This window comes from Scatophagus argus, chromosome 3, assembly GCF_020382885.2.
Source record: "Scatophagus argus isolate fScaArg1 chromosome 3, fScaArg1.pri, whole genome shotgun sequence".
Classification (NCBI taxonomy): Eukaryota; Metazoa; Chordata; class Actinopteri; family Scatophagidae; genus Scatophagus; species Scatophagus argus.
In genome coordinates this window covers 23,335,388-23,357,335 of record NC_058495.1, presented here as the reverse complement: position 1 = coordinate 23,357,335, position 21,948 = coordinate 23,335,388, and the positions used below count along the sequence as shown (strand labels likewise).

General features: G+C 43.6%; 1 protein-coding gene across 1 annotated transcript; it reads right to left on the bottom strand.

Moving 5' to 3' along the window:
* Positions 1–2,514: 2,514 nt before the first annotated feature.
* Positions 2,515–20,686, bottom strand: wnt4 (wingless-type MMTV integration site family, member 4). The gene is made up of 6 exons (XM_046384847.1): positions 19,918–20,686; positions 6,215–6,296; positions 5,817–5,970; positions 5,289–5,420; positions 4,891–5,033; positions 2,515–4,478 (listed from the first exon to the last, which is right to left on the bottom strand). The coding sequence occupies exons 1-6, from the start codon at positions 19,992–19,994 to the stop codon at positions 4,008–4,010; spliced, it is 1,059 nt and encodes a 352-aa protein (XP_046240803.1). The 5' UTR covers positions 19,995–20,686; the 3' UTR covers positions 2,515–4,007.
* Between the last annotated feature and the right edge of the window lie 1,262 nt (positions 20,687–21,948).

Sequence of the window (21,948 nt, the reverse complement as noted above, 5' to 3'; positions counted from 1 at the left end):
TAAGTCAATTTAAATCATTTAAGCAAACCAGTACAACAATTCAAGCTGTGTTTGTTTAATCTACTTGCAACTGAAAGGGGGACTAATTTAGCCTGTGTAAATGATCTGAATACTTCCCCCACCACTGAAAGTCTCACAATAACACAAACTAACTAACCGATCGAGGCAGGCAGTGTATATTTTGCAGTGTATACACATTACATTAACCAACTTCAACTTGTTTTCTATGTGGCCTGGCTGAGGAAGCGGGACTTCGAGCAGCAGTGTAATTACCACTACCCATCCCTTCATTGATATTTTCTATTGGCGCTATTGTCAACAATCCGTGCGTATGTCATGGATTTCTGTGAGATCAGGTTGTGTTTTTGTTATGTACCAAGTGTCAGACAATCATAAAGATGCCTGTCGCCGTGTGTATTTTACTGTATGTCTTTTAGTCATCAGAACTGCATGTGTTATATGATTGTGATTGTGACCTGTCAATAGCGATTTGTGCAGATTCTGATTTTCTTTTTAAGAACTATAATTGACAGTATATTCAAACAAAAATCAACTTTTCTTCTATGCAAAATTGTGCTTTCACTGCTTTCATAATAAAAGAACTTTACATTTTCCTCTCAAAGTAAAGTGCTTTGCAACTAACCGTTAAACTAAAATGAGCTGTACACCAAACTTTATCTGACATATTTTACTTTTCTGAACAAAAGCAGGTGCGACAGATTTATATAACAAAACAAATATCAATAACTTATATCACCTTACAGTACGTTTATAAATTCACCAGGCCTGAGGTAATTTATCAGATTTCTGAAGCCTCTGTTCTCAACTATGGAGAACAGCTGATCATCCAGGGTCATGAATTCCATCATTTTCTTCATAATTGCTGTGGTCTTTTCACTGCTCATATGAGGAACAGACAGGACAGGCTGCTGACTTGTGTCTGGCACTGAGCTCTGGTTAGCTTTAGCGGATTTTCCTTTGCTAGCTTCTTTAAACTGGGCATGTACAGCTGGGTGATGGTGTTTTAAGGGTCTAATGAGATTTGTCGTTCCAAACGTATTTCATGGTTAGTCCCTCACGGTTTACTTTGGCCATGCGTGTATTACAAATTGCAAGCTTTGTGTCTTCTTCACTCACAGTGACGAACTTCCACGCTAAGGAGATGTTGGCACGCGGCTTTGACATTATTGGCTGTGCATCTGTAAAAAATTGGTTGGTTTCACTGGACCAAATATTGTTTCAGATGTATGGCTTATCAGATGTGTGTGTGTTTTCCACAGGGAGGATCAATTTTTGGAGAATCCTTTGACTTGAAAAATGTATGGATGCCAGGTTTTAGAGAAAAGTATCAGTTGAGTGGTTTTATTCCAGAAGTAATTGAAACGGCCTTCATAAGCTCATATTTGTTGTTGCTTAATTTTGACACACTCACTCACTCACACACACACACACACACACACACACACAGATACACTTAGTGGTAAAACTTTACTGTCAGCCTCTTGTCTCTTGTCTTGCCACAACTGCAGGAAACCACAGAAGGCATTAGAGTTCTCTGACTGACTGAGTGACGGACTGTACATCTGGCTTTCTTACAGATGGAGTACACACGCAGGCACACCCACACACACACACACACACACGCGTGCATATACACTCACACGAGCCAACAGACATTCACAATCAGCATGGCCACTGCCACCCACCTCATCTTGGCCATCGTGGTGGCTTAATGAAGGACAGATCCCCGCCATCACAGACCGAGAGTGGTTAGGGTTACACTTTCCGCAGAGGGGGAGCAGACTGGAACCAGCATAATGCAAAGATATTGCAGGAGAAAGAGCGAGAACGCTGTAGCGGGGAGGAGGGGGGGTAACATATTGATGGAGACAGAAGGAGGGAAAAAGCCTGTGCCATGTGGTCTGCATTTGACTGTAATCCCTGTTCTAGGCCGGTGTTTCTGCCTCTGTTCCCTCTTCAGCCCAAAGCCAATCAGGCAGTCGAGGAAATTCGAGTGGCCGCTCTGGTTCGTCCCAAAACCAGACTACCAGGTTCCCAGCACCACAGGAAACACATCCATTTATCTCTGGTTTATACTGTAAAGGGTGATATATGGCGCATAAATTATGTTTATGGGTGTCAGGAGGGCAAGGAAGGACCTGAGGGTGTAACATACCTCACACAAACAGCACATCCACACAAAATGCTGCATGGCGCACTCTGTGGCCACATAATAATGCAGCTGAAAGACACAGGAAATGGACGATTTTATTGAAATATGTGTATGTCTGTCAGCAGGTCTCTGTGTGTGTGTGTGTGTGTGTGTGTGAAAGAGAGAGTTTGGTGGTGGATTGGCTCCTTTTCACTTTCCATCTTTCTATCCCCTCATGATTTTTCTTTTCCTTCTGAACAGCATTGTTTTTGTGGCATTCTTCCTCTCAAACACACTCAAAGCACACACACAGCACACACACACACACACCATGTGGCTTCTTTTGAAAGAAGTGACGACAGTCATTTTTGACACAGCATATATTCCATATTAACATACATTCATAGGCAGTACAGTCTTCTTCAGTGTATAAGTCTTTACAGATCTACAGTATGTCTTTATAATGATAGCATGTTATTATAGGAAAGCTTGGCTTTATGGTGGTACAAGTCAACAACAGAGTCCTCACAGTGGCATGGGAAACTGTATGTATTTGTGTGTGTGTGAGGAACAGGAAAAAATTGAAAATGCGGTCAGATGTTTGTTGCTGTGGGGCAAGGGCTCTATGTGCGCTTGGAGAGAAAGTGCTTCAGTCATCATGCATGGTGAACATGCTCGGCAACCCACTGGCAGACCCCTTTGTGTACATGTGTGTTTACTTTGTGTGTGTTTGCTGGTGCATGCACGTCTCTGCGTGTTTGCTCATGTTTGCATTAAACCAACATTTGGCAGATGGTGACGTGCAAGAGGAGCCCAAGATGAGCATCAGCCCAAATGAGCATGCAAGGTCTCCAGAATATGATGTTCTCAAATGGTAACAAATCACTTTAAATCTGATCTGGAAACTGTTTTGTGTCTGGTTTCCCGTCGCAGGTAGCAGCTGTGAATATAAAGAAGTCATTTCGGAGCAATGTTTGCTAGGGATGTGTGTGTTTTGTGTGTTTCTTGCCCATCACCTGCTAGTGCTATGGACCTACAGAAAAGACAGGAAGCAGCTGACAGTGGCTTTCACCTGTCCATCATCGTCCTCCCTTCTGACAGCAAGAGAGAGAGAATGTGTGTGAGTGGAGCAGCATCAGGGCATTGCAGGGGGCAAAATACATGAATCAACAGCAACTGAACCTCTGCGCGGCACAGCCAGGAAGCAAATCACAGGAAGTCCGTCTGTGACGCAGTCCTCTTTGTTGTTCAAGTCTGTCCTTTGACAAACTCAGCATCTCCCTTTTCAACATCGACAACTCAAAGTGAGTCCACAAAGCAGCAGCAGCAAGGACAGAGGGCAAACAACCCTCCTCTTGACCCCAACCCAACCTCTTAACCCCACCCACCCACCTGCCCACCCATGGGTCCAGTTTTTTCCCTTATTATCTCCACTCATCTGTCCCCTCCTTCTTTGTCCACCCCCATGTCAGTCTTCTCAGTCTCAACAAATAAGTTAAACATTACAAAAATAAGAAGCATCAATGACAAAGCAAATATGAGAGTGAGGGAGGGAGGCAGGAAGTGAAAGACGCTCTCTACTTGAGAAGAAACAAACTGCCTCTGTAGATTTGTAGAAAATCCCATGCATTATCTATTGATATCCATTCAGGTGGCATAAAATTAACAGGATGACATTTGACCTCTCAGCCGCTTAGTCTGTTTCCGTTGACCAGTAGAAGGAGGGTGGGGTGGCTTTCAAGCAGGAGAAGATTGAGCTTCACAAGTCCTCCTTGCTCCCTCTGGCCTTGGTGTAGGAGTTCTGGGCTTTTGTTTTGTTCATCAGCAGTGTCCCAGTCTGTGCTCCTCATTCCCATCATCGGCAAGTGTGCATCTCTACCATTTTGCGGCACTGTTTGCATTTGACATAACAGCACCAGTGGAACTTACAGCTGCACCTGTCCACCACCTCCACCTCCTGTGTCTGGAAGCCACGGCCACAGCACATCAGCTCGCAGCCGTCAATGGCCTTTGAGGTTCTATTACACTGGCGTCCCACCGTGCCCAGCATACCCGGTGTGCGCGGGTCATAGTCGCAGAAATCTGGACTGGGGTCCAGGTAGACCAGATCTTCATCTGTGTGAGGTTTGAACTGGGAGTTTCGAGGCACCAGAACCTTGGTGGAGCCAACCTTGCGCTGCTCTACCTCAGTGGCGCCGTCAAATTTCTCCTTGATGACGTTGCCCACCTTGCGGAATGGCGGCATGGCTTTCCAGCAGGTCTTTACCTCACAGGAGCCTGAAACGCCGTGACATTTGCACTCCACACGCATGTGGGACAGGATGGCCTGCAGGGTTGCCAAAGAACCTTAGGTTAATAGACAAAACTTACAATAATGTGATCATAATGTATAACATCCATAAAATCTAGCTGCTGTGGATCATCCATCTCTCTTATACTGAGACTTCTACCAGGACTGTAGACGTGAGACTTAGACTGCTGAGTTTGATTTGTCTGCTGTCAAAACTTACATACGCCAACTCTAAAGAAGTCTCATATCTGTCATATCTTATCTTTTCTGATAGATCAGAGGAAATACAGCAATTATTATCAGACAACATGAAAGTTATTTGTTAGTAACACTGAAGTATTGCAAGAGAACACAAAAAGAAAAAGAAAAATCCCACCGTGAACCTGTGGGTTAGTTAAAGAAGTGCAGTGTTCTAGAAAAGGCCTAATTTACATTTTACGTCAGTTACCTTCCTGCCAGCCTCATTATTGTGCAGGTTCATGAGAGCCCGACTGGAAGACTGGCCTTTACTTCTTTCCCTCACATCCACAAAGGACTGAGAAAATGCTACTCCATACGCAATGTTGTCACTGCAGCCTGACCACTGGAACCCTGTGACAGGATATTAAGACAGACAGCAGCCACTTTTCAATATTTCTCTATTGGTATAGTAATGTGTTGCCATATTGTATTCATTCATGTTGTAAAAAATCTGGCTATACACACATGGGGATAAGATGGCTTAGTTAATATGCTAAATACTGGTCCTTTCAAAATAATAATTCAAAATGTCACATTACTTAGTCTACTTAGTGTGTGTGTGTGTGTGTGTGTGTGTGTATGTAAAAAAGAGAAAGAGGGACCTACCCTCTGGGCTGACTCCATGTACATTGTGGTCACAGCCACATTTTTCCAGCTCTCCGCTGCTGCAGGCCCTTGTGACCGCAAACGCCACACTGGCTGCTGAGATGGCATACACAAAGGCTGCCTCACGGGTGCCTGACACACACACACACACACACACACACACACACACACAGAGTCATATTGTTTCATTATATAACTGAAAAGACCTTCTCATTCTGACTGGCAAAAAAGTGTGTATAAAGTCTATATTAAAGTGCAAGGGTAGGAGACCAGATGTTAACGTACAGCAGTTGGTTAAGCCAACGGGAAGAGAGAAAGAAAGAAACTAAAAAGTATTTTAAAATGGCATGTTTTAAAGTGATATCAAAGATATTTAGGTCCCAATTTTGTAAATGGATACTGATAGAAAAGCAGACTGATAAGCTTGTTTTAGTTTCAGTCAGCTGCAGTGCTGTCGATCATATCTTTGTCTCTTCTGTGTCCAGATGTTTGCAGGGCGATGTTGACAGAAGAAGGGCACAATCTTACCCTGCGTGACCACTTTGCCAAACACGGGCACGGTCTCCAGCGTGGAGCAGTTCCAGCGACGGTTGCGAAACTGGAACTGACATTCGTCTATAGCCAGTTGGGCTCCGCGACGCACTGCATCCATCACCTCCACACTGCGCTTGCAGATCTGAACCTGCAGCAGAGACACACACGAATCACATCAGCAACAAAAGGAGTATGCACACTCACAAAATAATATTTAATCCGTTTGGCAGATGTGAGTGAAAAAATGTTACCCTGGTAGCACAGAAAAATCAGAGGACCACCAAAGTCATTAGGATTCACCTAATGACTCAGTGTATATTTGTCATGAAACATGGAGTTACATGGGGTCATCATTTTTACAGTCATTCTTGTCAGGACGTAGAGGTGTGTACCTGTCTCTGGATGAGGCCTCGTAACCTCTCACATGTCTCCTCATCCCTGATGCTTCCCACGGATGACAGCTTGGCCAGGTACCTGACAGAAAAAAACAAAAAAAAACCACAACATGACCTCTTTAGTGTGCAATAAGTAGCCTCAAAGGACACAGAGGGATAAAGGAACATCCAGGAGAAAAAGCTGAAATCTGACATGTAAGGGCTAAAGTCATACAAGTCATAAAATAAAGGCTACATGTTATCTCCATCATAGCCTGACTTTGGTACAGTCAGTGTCTCTCTGGAAACAGGAAATGATCAAATTTGACGGCATCATTCAGATGAAGCAGAGCTTGTGTGCAGCAGGTTGGTTCCCATGACATTGTGGGAATGTTTGGGATTAATGTCTGGTTGTGAGCACAATGAGAGGAGGGAAAGTGGCTTATCATACACACCACCTTCAGGCCAGACAGGTCAGCAAGATACACTGCATACACACACACACAGTCTAAGATGTGTGAGAAAATGGTATCGGTGTGGATGCCCCGACCCTCACACATCCACCTCACGTCACTTCAGTCTCATATCTCCAGTTCCAGCTGCACCTTACAGAAATAGGTCTTCTCACCAGCTGGCAGTGAGCCTCTCACAGAGGGAGCAGGGCTGACTGTGTGCTGTCTACACCACTCAGAGTGAACTCATTTAAACCAGTGTTGAGTCTAAAACTCTTCAAACAACGGAAAGTTTTGCAGATGAAATGATATAACTCCTCATTCACGTATTTTGAAAGAAAAGCTTGTGTCTTCAAACAAGTCACAGAAAGATGGATCACTTTTGAAGACATTTGATTCAGAGAAACACTGCAGCAGGTTTAGTTACGATTTAAACAATACTTAATTTTTACTACTTGATAGAAGATTAAACAGACTGTTTAGACAGATGTTTTTATATAGCATCAAACACATTCAGACTGTTGTTCCAGTTGTCTCTTTTCCTTACAATACGCATTTGCGGAGCCAAAAGGAAAAAGAAACCCAAACATTTTTGCACTCGACACAGAAGTTCAAGTGCTTTTGAACGATCAGAAGACAACATTAAAAACCAACTTTAATGTTTTTTGAAGGAGAAGTTTCACACTCTTTCTCAGAATGAGATGAGGTTGGACTAAAGCAGAAGAGTATAAACAACCTTGTGATGTTTCAGGAGTAGTTAGGTGGAGCTGGTGAACTACAGGCGCTTGTAGGGACTGTAGGGAAGCTTCCTGAAGTCTTGAAAGGGAGGTTACCAAAACTGGTACCATGCTTGTACTGACACACTTTGTTCCCGTGTTTGTGTCACGTTGTAGATGATGTCATTTTCACACGTTGTTGCTATGACGATCAGCTAACAATGATGGAGGCGCAGTGGAAAACCAAAACTGAGAAAAGCAGCTGGTACCGGCAAGTCGGGCCGAGCTGTACCACACAGTGGAAATGAGGCTCCAGCTCGTATTTAAACAAGCAGACACTGACATTCATCGTCTTCGGTCACTCTCAGAAAGAAAGCAAATCCATTATTTTATTATTATTGTTTTGCACTTCATCAGGCTACACAGGAGTACATGCTCACCTAAATTGCAGGGAATAAAGCTGGCATCAACAGAAAAAATCTTGAAGGGACAAAGACCTGACCTAAGAATTTTCATGAAAGAATGAATTCAGTTTTTGCAGGCTCCTCCATGCAGTGAACAGAGTTTGAATTGCAAAATGGCCCTTGATAATAAAGTAAAGGCAAATTCCAACAAAATTAGCTTTTAGGCTGCCATTCTATAAACCAGACATGGTTTTCCTTAAGGTTCCTCAAGCTTGTTATGTGAGTCCTGGGTTATGAGTTCCCAAGACCACACATACCTCTGTAAAGCCCCGTTAGCCCGTCTCAATCAAGCTGTGGCAAAAGTCCAGATCGCAAAGAATTCTGCTGTCAGATCATTGACAGAGATATAATACACAACTCAAAGTCATGCTGCCAGGGGATGAAATTAAGATGTAAGAAAAGAGTTTATGATTATGTTCTGTTAGCTACAGCTCAGCTCTTTTGATTCCTCCTTTTAGGGACAGACATTCATCATGTCCACCTCTTGACAGGTAAAAGGTAGAGCAGTAAGTTTAGCATCAGTACATTATGTTTAGTGCTATTTGTAAGTGTGGTAGTATAATTAGTATATCACCCTTCCAGAGGTCAAACATCTCCTCCTCTTCATCCACCCTCTCATCTCCTCCTCACAACAGTTCAGATAATCTGTCTCTCTCAGTGTGTGTGTCTCTTTGATGGCCTTCTTTTTCCTCTTTCCTTCCAGACAGTGTCAGTATTTAGCACTCATCACTGCGATAACTCCACTTTCTGCCACTCCACCACCTCTCAGCCACATCCGCTCACATCCACCCTCAGGGATGACTCATACCGTTAACTGAGTTTCCTCAGGAGAACCACTTTTTCTATGTGTGACGGGTTGCTTTTAGTTGCAAACTCACAGACAGGTACAACCCAACTCTTACCTCCAGCTCTACAGTACGTTTAGCACCTTTTAGCACTTGGACCAACTCAGGACTCAGGTCGGTTCTTCGTTTATGAGAACATGAAAAAATGGAGCTTTATAGCAACCATATGTCTCCAGTCGTCTTCTACTTTTGTGATTATTAAATTATTTTCTGTGACATGCAAGAGTCATTAAATCAGCACGGTGACTCAGTACTGCATTACCAGGTTAAAGTTTGCTAAAAGTGACCATTGCTCTCACCAGACCAAGTAAGGCTGCAGCAGGAAAATGTGCAAGGGTGTGTTTTTTGAATTCACTTTTTTTATTTGTAACAAGAGAAATGTGCTGTTTCTTCTTTTAAAAGTAACACAATACTGCTTTAAAAAACAGGATAGGAATAAAACACTCACAGAAGTCAGAGAGGTGCTTCAGCTAAGAAAAGCATTGAAAATAATTTCTCCATGAGGGCCAGTGATTTGAAAATCTGGAAAGATAACAGTGGGGGAATCCTGAACCCCACTGTCTGTCCTCGAGCTCTCTGTGAGGTTATTTCTCCTCTTAAATCTGCAGTTCCTGCCCCCCTTTCACTGTGGACCGGGTCCAACTCTGCCCTGCTCTGATTTGCTCCACTGCAGTTGCAAGGCTTTCATCAAAGCCATGTGCGGCGTTTGATCCCTCTTTGTTGAATAGCGTAGCCTTGGGCAGGGTGCTACGTTTGAGTCGAGGCATCCAGCTGGGAGGCCATCAGACAGCGATAAATAGAAGCCATGGAGGAAACGCAGGACGACAGAAAGCTGTCTGTTGGATGGGCACACTCACAAAGACAGGATGGCATCCCGCTGGCCTGACATTCATCCTGGAAACATTTAATAAACACTGGATAAGCTGTAATTCAGGTGATTTTAGGCAGTGTGTGTTTGTGTGTGTGTGTGTACACGCGTGGGAAAAATTCGACACAGGCTTTGGGTAAGTGTGTCTCTGTGTATGTGTGTGTCTGTGTATGTGTGTGTGTGTGTGTGTGTGTCTCTCTTTATCTATTAGTTCTGCTGTTTATGCCCTTCGCTTCCCAGAGACGAGGTTAACAAAACACCTCAACAGAGAGACAGAGGAGTCAACCCGTCGAAGGACAGAGCAACACACACACACACACACACACACCATCATCCCACATCTCATCCTCATTCCTCTCCCTCTCTTCTCTCTGTCTCTCTGGCCTCTGGTGGTTGCGTGCGTAAATCCCAGAGGCCTAAGCCCAGTGGAGCCAGTGGTGTTGTGAAGGCTGCAATGTGTAATGCAACACAAACACGCAGCGGCCTGCGAACGCACCACAGTCCAGGTGGAATGCTCTATACCTCCCACCCAGAGCCCCCCACGGCCTCATGGGAGGCTGAGACTGAAAATAAGAGATAATACTAAACAGAGGAGGTGCAGGTTGTTATCTGGAGTCAGGAAATCAAGGCTATTGTAAAAATGAACCACTTTCAGTGCTTGAAAGTGGCCCACAAAGTAGTCAGTTTGATATTTTAGGCAATACATTCCTTGCTTTCTTGCAGAGAGTCAGAAAGATCCAGGAGATGGTAATTGTTTTCTTGGCCAGTTGCTGAGAGGGTTTTTCACTATTTTCTGACATTTCACGCTGTAAACAACAAGTCCTCTGCATGTTACGTCCTCATAAGCAACACAACATTAAAATGGTAAATGTCAGTTTGTAAATTGGTGTTTCATTGTCTTGATTTAAAGACAGCAATTATGCTTTTTTCCAAAATTATCTGGATTTACAGAAACGGGTAGAGGTGCATTGCAAATTTAAGCAAAACTAGATTAGTAACCTTTGCTAACTTAAGTTAGCTAAAATGATGACCAAAATAAGAGAAATTCACGACAGTAGAGGAAAGAGAAGTGCAGCGGAGGGAGGGGATACAGAAGCTGGACACATCTGCATGACAGTCTTGTGCTTCAGCAAACTTCTCAGCGTTCCTGGACACACAAACATACACTAATGGTCACAAACTGTAGCACCCTCTCTGCGCTTCCATCATCTTTAATGTGTATTTATATGAAAATATCCTCATGTTTGCCTTTCCAGTACTGAGCACACAGCAGAGGTACACAGCAACAGGTAAATATAGCATGGATGGGAAATGCAAGGAGGAGAGCTGCAAGAAAGAGTCTAAGAAACTTTTCTATTGAGGCACTGTGAACAGGTCCAAAAAGAACTTAACAGACCTGCAAGCATCGCTGCAGCAAGTTACAGTTCACTCTTTGACCTGATGCACAGGCAATACTTTTCTCTAGTTTTAGGCCCATAAAGTAAAGTGCTCAGAAACCCTTACGTTTAGTCTCAGTAGAAGCACAGCAGGCAGCAAAGACTTAAATTGCTCGTAAAGACCAGTGTGACTGAGGTGTGACCTGAACTCACCCTCCCTGTCGCCTGACCAGTGGACACCTACAGAATGTGAGACATGTAGAGATCAGTAGAGGGCACTGTTCTCTAAGTTTATCTTCATCCACCTACACTGAACGGCAGCACAGCACAAAGTTTGCCCTCCTCCCTCCTGAACCTTCCTACTGTGGCTCTACTGATGGTCTCATATGATAAGACCGTCGTGGACAGCCAATGTCGCGCCATGTGTCGTGCCAAATTGTTCTAGAGAAAACATCCCTGTTGAATCGAGATGCACTGGCCCAAAATACAGAAAGATGGAAACTCCTTTAAATCAGTACATTTGGTTTCCACTTTCCTAAAAGTCATCTTAACTTTCTCCGAACCTGTCTGTAATGACCTGCAGAGTCATTACCTTAGCACGTCGGCCACATCGTTTCCGCTGTTTCAACCTCACCTGCACACTCACTATGTTTAATACACACAACATTTCCAGCACAGTTTCAGTAAGTGTATTTGACTGGCTGGCAGGTTGCTGGTTTCTCGTCAAGACACTTACATAACTGACATAAACTACAGTAAAGTTTAACCACCGCTCTGGATGAGCACTGTATATGAGGTGTTGATTCAGCTGGACTGTTCATTTTGGGGGGGCTGCAGTTTGTGGTGCTGTTGAGTTGCATTGTGTTGTGTTTGGTTTTTTGAGTGCCATCTGGCTCCATTATAATCCAGAGAAGGCAGACATGTCTGCATTTGTTGTCCCCAAAACTCTGCAACTCACACCAAAACTACCTAGATGAGCAACAGAAAAGAGGAAAAATATGCATTTTTTATTTTGGGGTGAATGTCCCTTTAACATACTATGCATGACCATGGTTCTTCAGTATCATTGACTAAATAGTTATGTCTTAATCTTAGCCGTACCCGACTACTGCCTAAATTTCATACTTGCTTGTTGCTGGAATAATAAAATGTGAAGTATAAAAAAGTCATTGGGGATAACAGAATTTTACAATTTCAAAAGTCTCTTCACAAGTTGCAGTTCAGGGTATTACATCAATGGCAACCCGCTATTGTGTGTGTGTGGGTTATTGTCCGAAAGACTACGCCGACCTAAATTTGAGTCATAATATTTGAAATAGCTTTGTTCTTGTGTATTCAGTGACAAATGAAATAGATAATAGAAAATAGAAAAAAGAGAAAGATCAGAAGGATGGGAGGAACGTGAAGGGAAAGAAAATGGAAAGAGGTGGGGAAAAAAAGTGGACACAATCTGATGATTTTAACTAACACAGTTACTGAGCAGCTCACACCACGTGTGTGTGTGTGTGTGAGGATTGTGGTGTTGGCAGAGCATGTTATTTTTAGGGGGAAATGAGCTCTAGTGGAGCCAGCAGCATATAAATACACACCCAGACACACGCGTGGGCACACACAGACGCACACTCACGTGCACCCTAAAACACACTTTCACTCACATTTGGGAAAAAAGGCAATAAAAGCTGTGAAGTGAACCTCGTGCCTGATGTTAGTGTGATGGAGGATAGGTAAAAGTGAAGGTATAAGTGCCTGTGTGTCAGTATTATTGTTGTATGTTTTCTGTTGTCTCGTTTCTGTCTATGAAGGTCTTTCAGGTGATGCCACAAACACTCTGGCGGCCATGTTAGAGGTCTGAAGCTCTTGGGAAACAATAGCTGTGAACAGCTGATTGTTTCTAAATGCAGGACTTGGCCACGGGCGACTCCTGCGCTGTGCACCTATGACCATTTCTTTGTTTGAGTAAAGTTAGCTTATTAACTAGCTAACCATATGAATAAAAATGGTGGTTTTGTGCAGTTTGGTAGGACAAGATGATGGCACACACAATTATATCAGCTTCATACATATCAGACTATGCAAGCCTCTACATCTCTGTAAAACATCATCCACTTAAGTTTTCAATGTATGTTCTCTTGAAGATTTTCTTTCATGACGTTCTGAAAAGCTGAAACATGTTGTCCCACGTTTTTTCCTGCTAAAAGATTATGACATGCTGATTCTGTTGTTAATCTGATGGTTACCATGATCACCATCTCAGTTCAGCATTGTTTTTTGATTTAACTTTTGCTGATTTCTACAAAACACAAAGTACAGTTGAGACTGATGGGACAAGTGACAGATCTTTCAAGTGCTTGGTCATAAACTAAAGCATTGTAATTTTGTCCTCAGTTTGGCACTATAGGATCACCAAAGTGATTAGGAATCACAGGAACCATGAATGTCCATACAAAAGTACAATCCATCCAGCAGTTGTTGTTACATCTGGACATCTTCGGAAGTGGTGGATCAACCAGCAGGCCCAGTGGCATTGCCAATTCAACCAGCTTCCAAAAGTGGTCACCAGATCACTTCAATACGGCTCAGAAGTTAACTTCTGGAGGGCTGGAGCCCATCCCAGCTGACTATGGGTGAGAGGCGGGGTTCACCCTGGACTGGTCGCCGGTCAACCACAGGACCGACACACAAAGACAGTCAATCTCACACACTCACGCCTAGGGGCAAGGTAGAGTAGCCAGTTAACCTAATGGGCATGTTTTTGGGACTGTGGGAGCAAGGCAGAGTACCCGGAGAAAACCCACGCAGGCACAGGGAGAACATCAAACTCTGCACAGAAGGTCCCAGTTCAATGCCGAACTCTAATGGCTTTTAGGTCACTGACCTGCACTCGTCCCTTTCTTCTAAGCAGTGTCTTTGCATCATGTCGTTTTATCCTTCACCCACCAGGTAGACATGCCTGACAGTTTCCAAAGTTTATAGGGAAAATAACATATCCTACCCTGTTTAATTTGCTCACAAGCCAATGCATCAAACAGGGGCTGAAGTATACATTCAGAAATGCATTCAGCTGTTCACAGCCATTGTCATACAGGAGCACAAGCCTACCAACATGGTCACCAGAGGGTATGTCACGTCTCCTAAAAGCCCCAAGCACCTCTCTGTGGATCTGCCAGACCTGTCTCTCGTCTCTCAGCAACCCAGGTGTTTCCTCGTCAGCCCGAGCCCTCCTGGCGGTAATCTGGTCATCCTGAGCGATTCCCCGCGGCTCCAAGTGTGTCACGATAATTGTACACACACTGGTGACAAGCGGGCTCGAAATAACATGCCATAGCTTTACCACATTCATGGGTGTGTGCGTGCGTGTGTGTGTGTGTGAGGCGCCAGTGTATACCGCAATGCCAAGGTCTCTGCTTTCTCTGGTTTCCCATCAGCTGCCCTCACCTCGCCATGGTTTTCCAGGACATATTCATGTATATTCACACATTTGCACACTTACACACACACACACACACACACGAAGAATCTTAAAGACACAGATTAAAAGACCAGCATGTGTGTGTGAGTTTTTCCTACAGTATCGATGATGTCCTACCAGAGTCCTCTGAGATGAACCACCACGATGCTACTGACAAGATGTTGAGTAGTAATGTGAGAACATTTAATAATATGACCATGCAACCATATTCGTTTCCATCTGGTTCTGGTTGCTTAGCTTCCATATCTTTTGCTACATGTTGACAGTAGCAAACGGCATCCAAGCCTGAACCTACTGTTCCCTGCTGAAAGTGAAGTGTTTAAAAAGCAAACACTCAACTCTTTCTAGGTTTTAAGGGGCATGAGATTTCTTGAGCAAATAAATGAGGATTATAATCCTTTCTGCAGAGCAGATTCATGACAGTTCAACCAAACAAATAAATGGAACGAAGGCCTCTCTCGTTTTTTTTTTTTTTGTGTGTGTGTCTTTTCTTTAGACGGATGCCAGATGTAAACCTTCTTTTGCCACAGCAGCAGCAAGAGTAGCCAAATTCATCACAACCACTGGGGTTTTTCTTTTTCTTAGGTCAGTGTCAAAAGTTGTTTTTTTTTTTTTTTTACTCTGCAAGTAACTTCTGAAAACATTTTGAAACAAGGAGACATTTTGTTGAGTATTAATACAGAAATATTCCTTTCCATAAAGTATTGTGGAAGATGTTACTTACAAAACATGAAAAACTTATATAAGTGGAAGAAGACAGATAAAATTACAGTTGCAAGTCACAAATTTTCCAGCATGCTAGCAGCCTGGCTCAAGAGATGGTAATGTTGGTCAGTCAGTCAGTCCACAACTTTGGTCCAGACTGAAATATCTACAGAGCTACAGGATGGATTGTTATGAAATGCAGTACAGACATTCATGTCCAAATCACGCTGAATTGTAAAACCTCTGGTAATCACCTGACCTGAAAAGAAAGGATTTTGGGGCCATTTTTATGTGCTTATTACAGCCAATGGGGAGGAGAAGAACAACAGAATCAGCAAAATGCCCCAAAATGATGTTTGGGTTCAAATGACAAAGCCCTCCAGCAGATGATTCTTGTTTGCGAGGATCAAAGGAGGAAGTCAGGTGACTTTATTATTGAGTGACAAAGTCTGCGAGGGGTCAACTAAACACTCAGACTAATGAATTAATGTTTGTCTAACCTTGACAAACCATGATCTTTCCCTAAACCTGACCGAGTCGTTAGCACGCTAACACGCTAAACTAGGATGATGGCAACGGTAAACACTGTGCCGCTGAATATCAGCATATTAGCATTTCCTCCGAGCTGCAGGACCTCAGAGCAGCCTCACAGAGCTGCTAGCACGGCTGTAGACTCTCAGTTTTGTTATTTTTATAAGGAGATAAAATATTGTATTGTACTTAATGTGAGTGATCCATACATAAATCTATTAATGATCATAATTCAATAACTTGTGACGAGAGTCTCTATACTGTGGCGTTGCTACTTTTACTGTAGTAAATGATCTGAGTGCTTCTTCGACTACAGCTTCTCCCCAGCCTTTACATTCCTAATTTTTTTTTTTTATTCAATTTCAAATGCACACACACGCACACACACGAGAAACACAACGTTCTCGCTGCCCCTTTAACGAAGTGCTCATCTGAGCGACGTCTGTTGGTGAGTTGGTGCACTGTAAGTGGCCACCATTCTTCGGCGGTCAGCATGGTAATTACTGAGTGTGTGCCACCGTTGGGGAGGATGCCAGCTTACATGCTTAATCAACAAATCACATGCACATAAACACACACACACACACTCAGGGCAGACCAGGAGAAGGGTGCAGGTGCAGCAGAACCAGTCGGAGCAGGGCAGGAGTAGCAAGAGGAGGAGGAGGGTGACGATAGACAAACTAATGAAAAGTAGCATTCAAATCCCTATTCGGCAGCGAGACACTAAACATGACTCAGCAGCCACAGAGATTTGGCAAAGTGATTGCATCCTGGCTCATGGGCTAAAGGTGACAGGCACAGGCAGAGCTACAGGTGAGGTAAACAGACAGTCCGGTTCAGGCTGCGATTTAATGCGACGTAAGAACAGCTGAGAGGTGTGAGAAACATCTGAGCTATTCTGACACATTTCACTGATTCAGTTTCTGGCTGCAGCTAGCAACATGTCCATGATCTTGTAAGTATTTTCATTCTTAATGATTTGAGCTATAAAGAAAATAGTGAGTCACAACTTCACAAAACCTAAAGTTGAAATTTGATATTGAAATTGTTCCTTTTAGTCCAAATCCCTGAAGGTAACCAGATGACGGTGACAACGTTATAAGCACATAATACATTTCTAAACCACAATGTCAAATGTAAGTTCACAATCTTCCAAGTGTTGGGTATTGTTTCAGCTTGGACCATACTGGTTTTAAGATACACTGGTAGACCTCCCATAAAGCAGCACACCAACGATTTTATTTGCCACACAAAGTGCTCCTCAGTCTGGTGGAGGTTTGCGAAGTTTGAGCCAAGAATATCTGAAATATTACTACTAGCCATAGTAAACAAAAAGTAAAAAAAAACAAAAACGACAAACATCTCCACGGAGACAGAACCAACCTGCAGAGACACAACCTGCTATACATTTCTCAAAGCTGGGAACACATTTACACCTTCATGAGGAGGTCATACGACGTGACGACACCACATCCACCACACACATCAGACTGAAAATCGTCCATCTAGAATTAGCTCAACGAGCTCATTAGTGTTGGTAGCAGAAAAACGATGTTTCCACTGTGAGAAATTTCAAGAGCTCCGATGCCAACTTGCAAGTATAACGATAGCTCCTGAATGATGACTAAAGCAGAAGATTTTTACTTGGCTGTTCTGGATGCTGATTTGTTGACATGAATTGGAACTTAAAACAACATAATAAAGTAATATAACACATATTTCACCGTTACATTATACTTGTGACACAATAATAAGCTCACATCATAGAAAAGTGGACTGTGTGTAACAGTGTGACTAATGAGTCTCCACTGTGTTTTAGATGAAATGTTGTACTAACACACACTTTGAATGGCCTCTCAGACATCACATTGCTATGAACACATAATAAAACACATATATCAACACATTCTGACCAGTCACAGTGGTGATTGTAACGTTGATACAGCTGATCTCAGAGCTGCGGAGGAGAAGCGATCCAACTGCACCACAATGTCAGTATCAGTGGGTTTGTCAGACTGCTGCAGAGGAAAGTCTCATTGTTTCCAGCTCTGTGCTTTAGATAATAATCTCAGATATTTACAAAAATGAAGGTGCTAAGTGATCATAAGTAGCAAATGTTAACGCGACACATTTCCAACAAAAGAGAAAACGACAAAGTTGGTGTACAAGTTGATAAAACACACGTTGTCAATCATTTTGTGAAGCATCTGGCCTTTAAAATTTGATTCACAAAGACCCTAAGCCACACAGACGGGCCCTCATTTCACTCCTACCTCTCTTCACTAAAATATTTATATACAGTAAGTCCAGATAAAAATATAAATACATGGCATATTAGTCACAGTGCTGGCTGATCATGTGATACAGAGAGAAATTCATCTGGCTGTAACGAACCGTCCTGTGAGCCGCTGGGCACCTGTGGGCCTATGCAGAGGTTAACAGCAATAAACTCTCCTAATTGCTTCCCATCCTTTGACCCTGAGTGGACCTGCCGCCGTGTTGAGGTGTAACTGACGCTTGAGGAGCTGTTGAGGTGTTGAGGACCGACTTACAGTCCACACAGCCCATACACACAGATTTTCCTAAACAGTGCAATCCCGTCGAGCAGACTGGCAGCTCTGCAGCCTGCCTGTACATGCCTGCTGTGTGCTGCTGTCACCACGCCTTCAGCCCCAAACAGCACAATTACCCTGCACTCGGTGACAGAGTTCAAGGTAGGCCGTGCTGTTTGGCAAGGCTGTAATTTGATTTATTCTGATGATTCTGTCAGCAATATCAGTTAGGCCATCTGCTGTGCTATCTCGATGTAAACACAAAAGACGAGAAGTGATCGCATAATAAATCTTACCGTGGTGTAAATACAAGGGGAATGAATGAGTGAAAATGAAAATGCGAAAGTCAACGTAGCCTACAGTCACGGTTTGGCAGGAAGATTACAAGAGTGGGGAACTGTAATAACAATCAGCGTCAGGTATAATCCACGGCCTACACCACCGGAGGACAACAGAAAAAGGTCCTGCCTAAATGATGAGCGCTGCTTGTAAAACTGCTGAAGCCAAGAGGAATGAGTGGCAGCAGAAAATGGAGCGGAGCCTGCGGAGGAATGCAGAAACCCACCTAACCACCTCCCACAGGCTGCCGGGAGAGCAGGCACACACATGCGACCCAACCGACCGGCCCCAGGAAGAGATGGCACAGTGCAGTTCAGCCTCACAGTCACACTGCGTGTTGTCCTCGCTTTCAGAGCGCCTGTCATCTGGCTGCTCCGACATTCCTCCAAATTATGAATATTGAAATATTCTATTATGGGCTGGCACTCGCCAGTCGTCTGTGAGCTGACTGAACTTTTCCTGATCTCCTCAGATACCTTTTTATTTTCACTTTTCCCTCCAGCCTGCAGAATTTAATGGTGAATTAATATTTGACTTCATTCACTCGTGTGTTTTAAATATTTTACCATCAAGGTGCTATTTGTGTGTTATTAAAGGCACTGACAATTTGTTGGGATATTTATGTCTCTCACGAAAAAGTGTTTTTACGGTCAGAGCTTTAACTGGTCAGTTCTTCACGGCTCCTCAAAGAATTTCCAAAGTTAAAACTGGGAAATGAAGAACTGTTCAGTTACAAAATTTCTTTTCCTGACATTTATAAGAAGATGAGAACATAAAGTTTAACAGGCTGCACTCAGTAATCTTTTTCTTTTATCCACTAAATCAATTGCAAAATCTTCTGATATGAGAATCATATGAGCTAATTCACTTGATAGTTACCAGAGCAAAAAATAGGCAGACGAAACTTGTTTGCAAAAATCCCATCAGACACAAACTTTATACGCTTTATACTCCCTCAAGCTGGACATGTATGCCGTCAAATATATTAGTTTCATACCTTTCTGGCGTGCAGAAAACATTGTCGTTTTCAATGAAAAATATGAAATTTCACCTAGAAACCTGGAAAGCTGCACTTTTCCAAAAACAGCATGTGCTTTTTCACTTGAGGGTCACTTTTTTTTCTTTCTTTTTTTGGAAGTGTCTTTGATTGGGGGATACAGCGGCGTTGGTAAGTTATTAAGTCTATCTGTGTGTGTGTGTGTGTGTGTGTGTGGTGATGGTTACCAATTAACCTGAGCGGCCACTGAGGTGAAGGGAAACAGGACAGAAGAAGATGAGCGGACATGTGAGGATGAGGAGGAGTGGAAGGAGGTCAGGCGAGTGGTAACGGCGGAGGCGGAAAAGAAAGTGAGACATGCGGTCCACCCTCTGAAAGTCAGGATTAGAAACGTGAGTCCAACTTACAGCCAGTTACTCGCGTTGGCCGAGAGGAGCGCACAGCAGAGCATCAGGACGCACCGCAACACATATTCCTCGGTCATCTCGAGAGGGAGGGAAGGTCGGTGTGGGCTGAAAATAATCCCGAGGAGGACAGGGGGGCGGCGGTGAAAAAGAAGCGGCGGCAGCGTCCGGCCAAGGCGGTTAATCCATCGTCCCGCATCCAGCGGCTCATCCACCGGGGGAGGTGCGCAGCTTCACGGTCCGTCCGCCCGGTTCTCCCGTCCCTCCCTCTGCCACTCCGTACTCAGAAGGGACGGGGAGAGGGGGACAGTTGGGATGCTAAAAATACGATCAAAACTCTGTAGCCGCTCGGGCTGAATCGGACTCTTCTGCTTACTTACTTACTTTCTTCTTGCTTGCTTACTTTCCTTTTCTCGGCTGCACGTTAACGCCAGTCAAGCGAACGCGTGGAACGCCAATTAAAGAAACGATGATAATAATAATAATAACAACAGTAACAAATAAACGAACTCTCAGGCGGTTCTTCCTCCTCTCTGGAGGCTTATATCACCCGCTGCCGGGTCCCGCACTCAGACAAGCTGGGGCTCTCCTGACAGCGCGCCGCGGGCTCTCCAGCTCTCCCCTGACACATGCACACACTCTGAGCGTAAATACGCACGGGCCCTGCTCACACACCACCGTCTCTCGGTGAGTCTGGCAGAGGAGAGAGTGTGTGCTGACTTTAGTTGAGGGGCGGTGCGAGGATATAGAGGTATGGCAGCGAAATGGGAGTTTTTTTGGGGGATGAAGGAGGCGGGTTTTGTGCGCTGCTAAGGTAGTGTGTGTGTGTGTGTGTGTAGACGGGACAATGTGTGTGTTTGAGAGGTCTCCTGGGAGGATGCAATAGCACAGCCATTCACTAATGCCCTCCCCAGCCGCCCTCCACTCCTCTCCAACGCACACATAAACACGTTCTCTTTCCCTCTCTCTCTCTCTCTCTCTCACACACACACACACACACACGCCTCAAACCGCACACACTTCTTGGCAGCACCTCACTCTCCCTGTCACACACTCAACCAAATATTCTGCGGTCAACAGGCTATTTAAAGCTTGGCTGCAAAATGTCTGCATTTGAAACCGGCAAATCCCAATAATATGACAAACGTCAGCTACACGCTATTGATTGATGAAAACGTTGTAGGAGGATAATAAGGTGAGGAAGCCATGCTGGCCTCTTGTAATGCCATTGAGGAGTCTACATGACTCACCTGATCCTGGCGAAGAAGAGAGGAGGTCTGAAGACTGGAAGATGATATTTTATTTACATAGAAAAAAAAATGGAAGTGAGAAAAAAAAACCCACATGGGCCACATTTATTGTACCGGAATCGGTGCTGCTGGGCTGAGGACCATCACTACAAACGGCTTGTTCAAACCTGCAGGAGCAGTCAGAATCCCAGCTTTTCCAAAATACACCCAATATATCAAACTGAACTGTGGGGAAAGTTCATTAAGATGCAAAAAAATATTATATAGTGCTTTTTCTGTTTAATTCGGTGTTGCTGCCATAAGAAATTTGGTGTTTGATGAGATTCAGTAAACACAAGAGTAGTTTGAATCAAGTGATGCAGATACAGAATAGAGACGACATATTATTCATGTAGCTTTACTTTCAGTGACAGACCAGTGAAGGCAAGATAAAACTTTATTCAACTGGAAGGAAATGTCTGTCTGCTCATTCACTGTGCAAGAAATACTGTAAGACTAATAAATAAATACGACTCAAACTTTATTGATCCCGGGGGGAAATGTAGTATTACAGCTACAGTCTCTCTCTCTCTCTCTCTCCCTCTCTCTCTCTCTCTCTGCTTGGATTAATATGCTTCAAATCATTAAGGTAAGAAAAAGATAAGTCTGTACTGATCTTCACAGTGGAAATGTGGGTGTTGCAGAAGCACAAAGACGGGAAAGAAAATAAACAAAATAATTAAAATAATTTTTTTTAAAAAATGCTTCATATAAAAGGCAAAGTACATAAGCACAATTCCAGCAC

Coding starts and splice junctions, on each gene's coding strand:
- wnt4 (XM_046384847.1), bottom strand. CDS start 19,994: ATGACCGAGGAATATGTGTTGCGGTGCGTCCTGATGCTCTGCTGTGCG. Junction 6,297..19,917: donor GCCAACGCGAGTAACTGGCT/GTAAGTTGGACT, acceptor TTTTTCTGTCAG/GTACCTGGCCAAGCTGTCAT. Junction 5,034..5,288: donor ACATGGAGTCAGCCCAGAGG/GTAGGTCCCTCT, acceptor ATCCTGTCACAG/GGTTCCAGTGGTCAGGCTGC.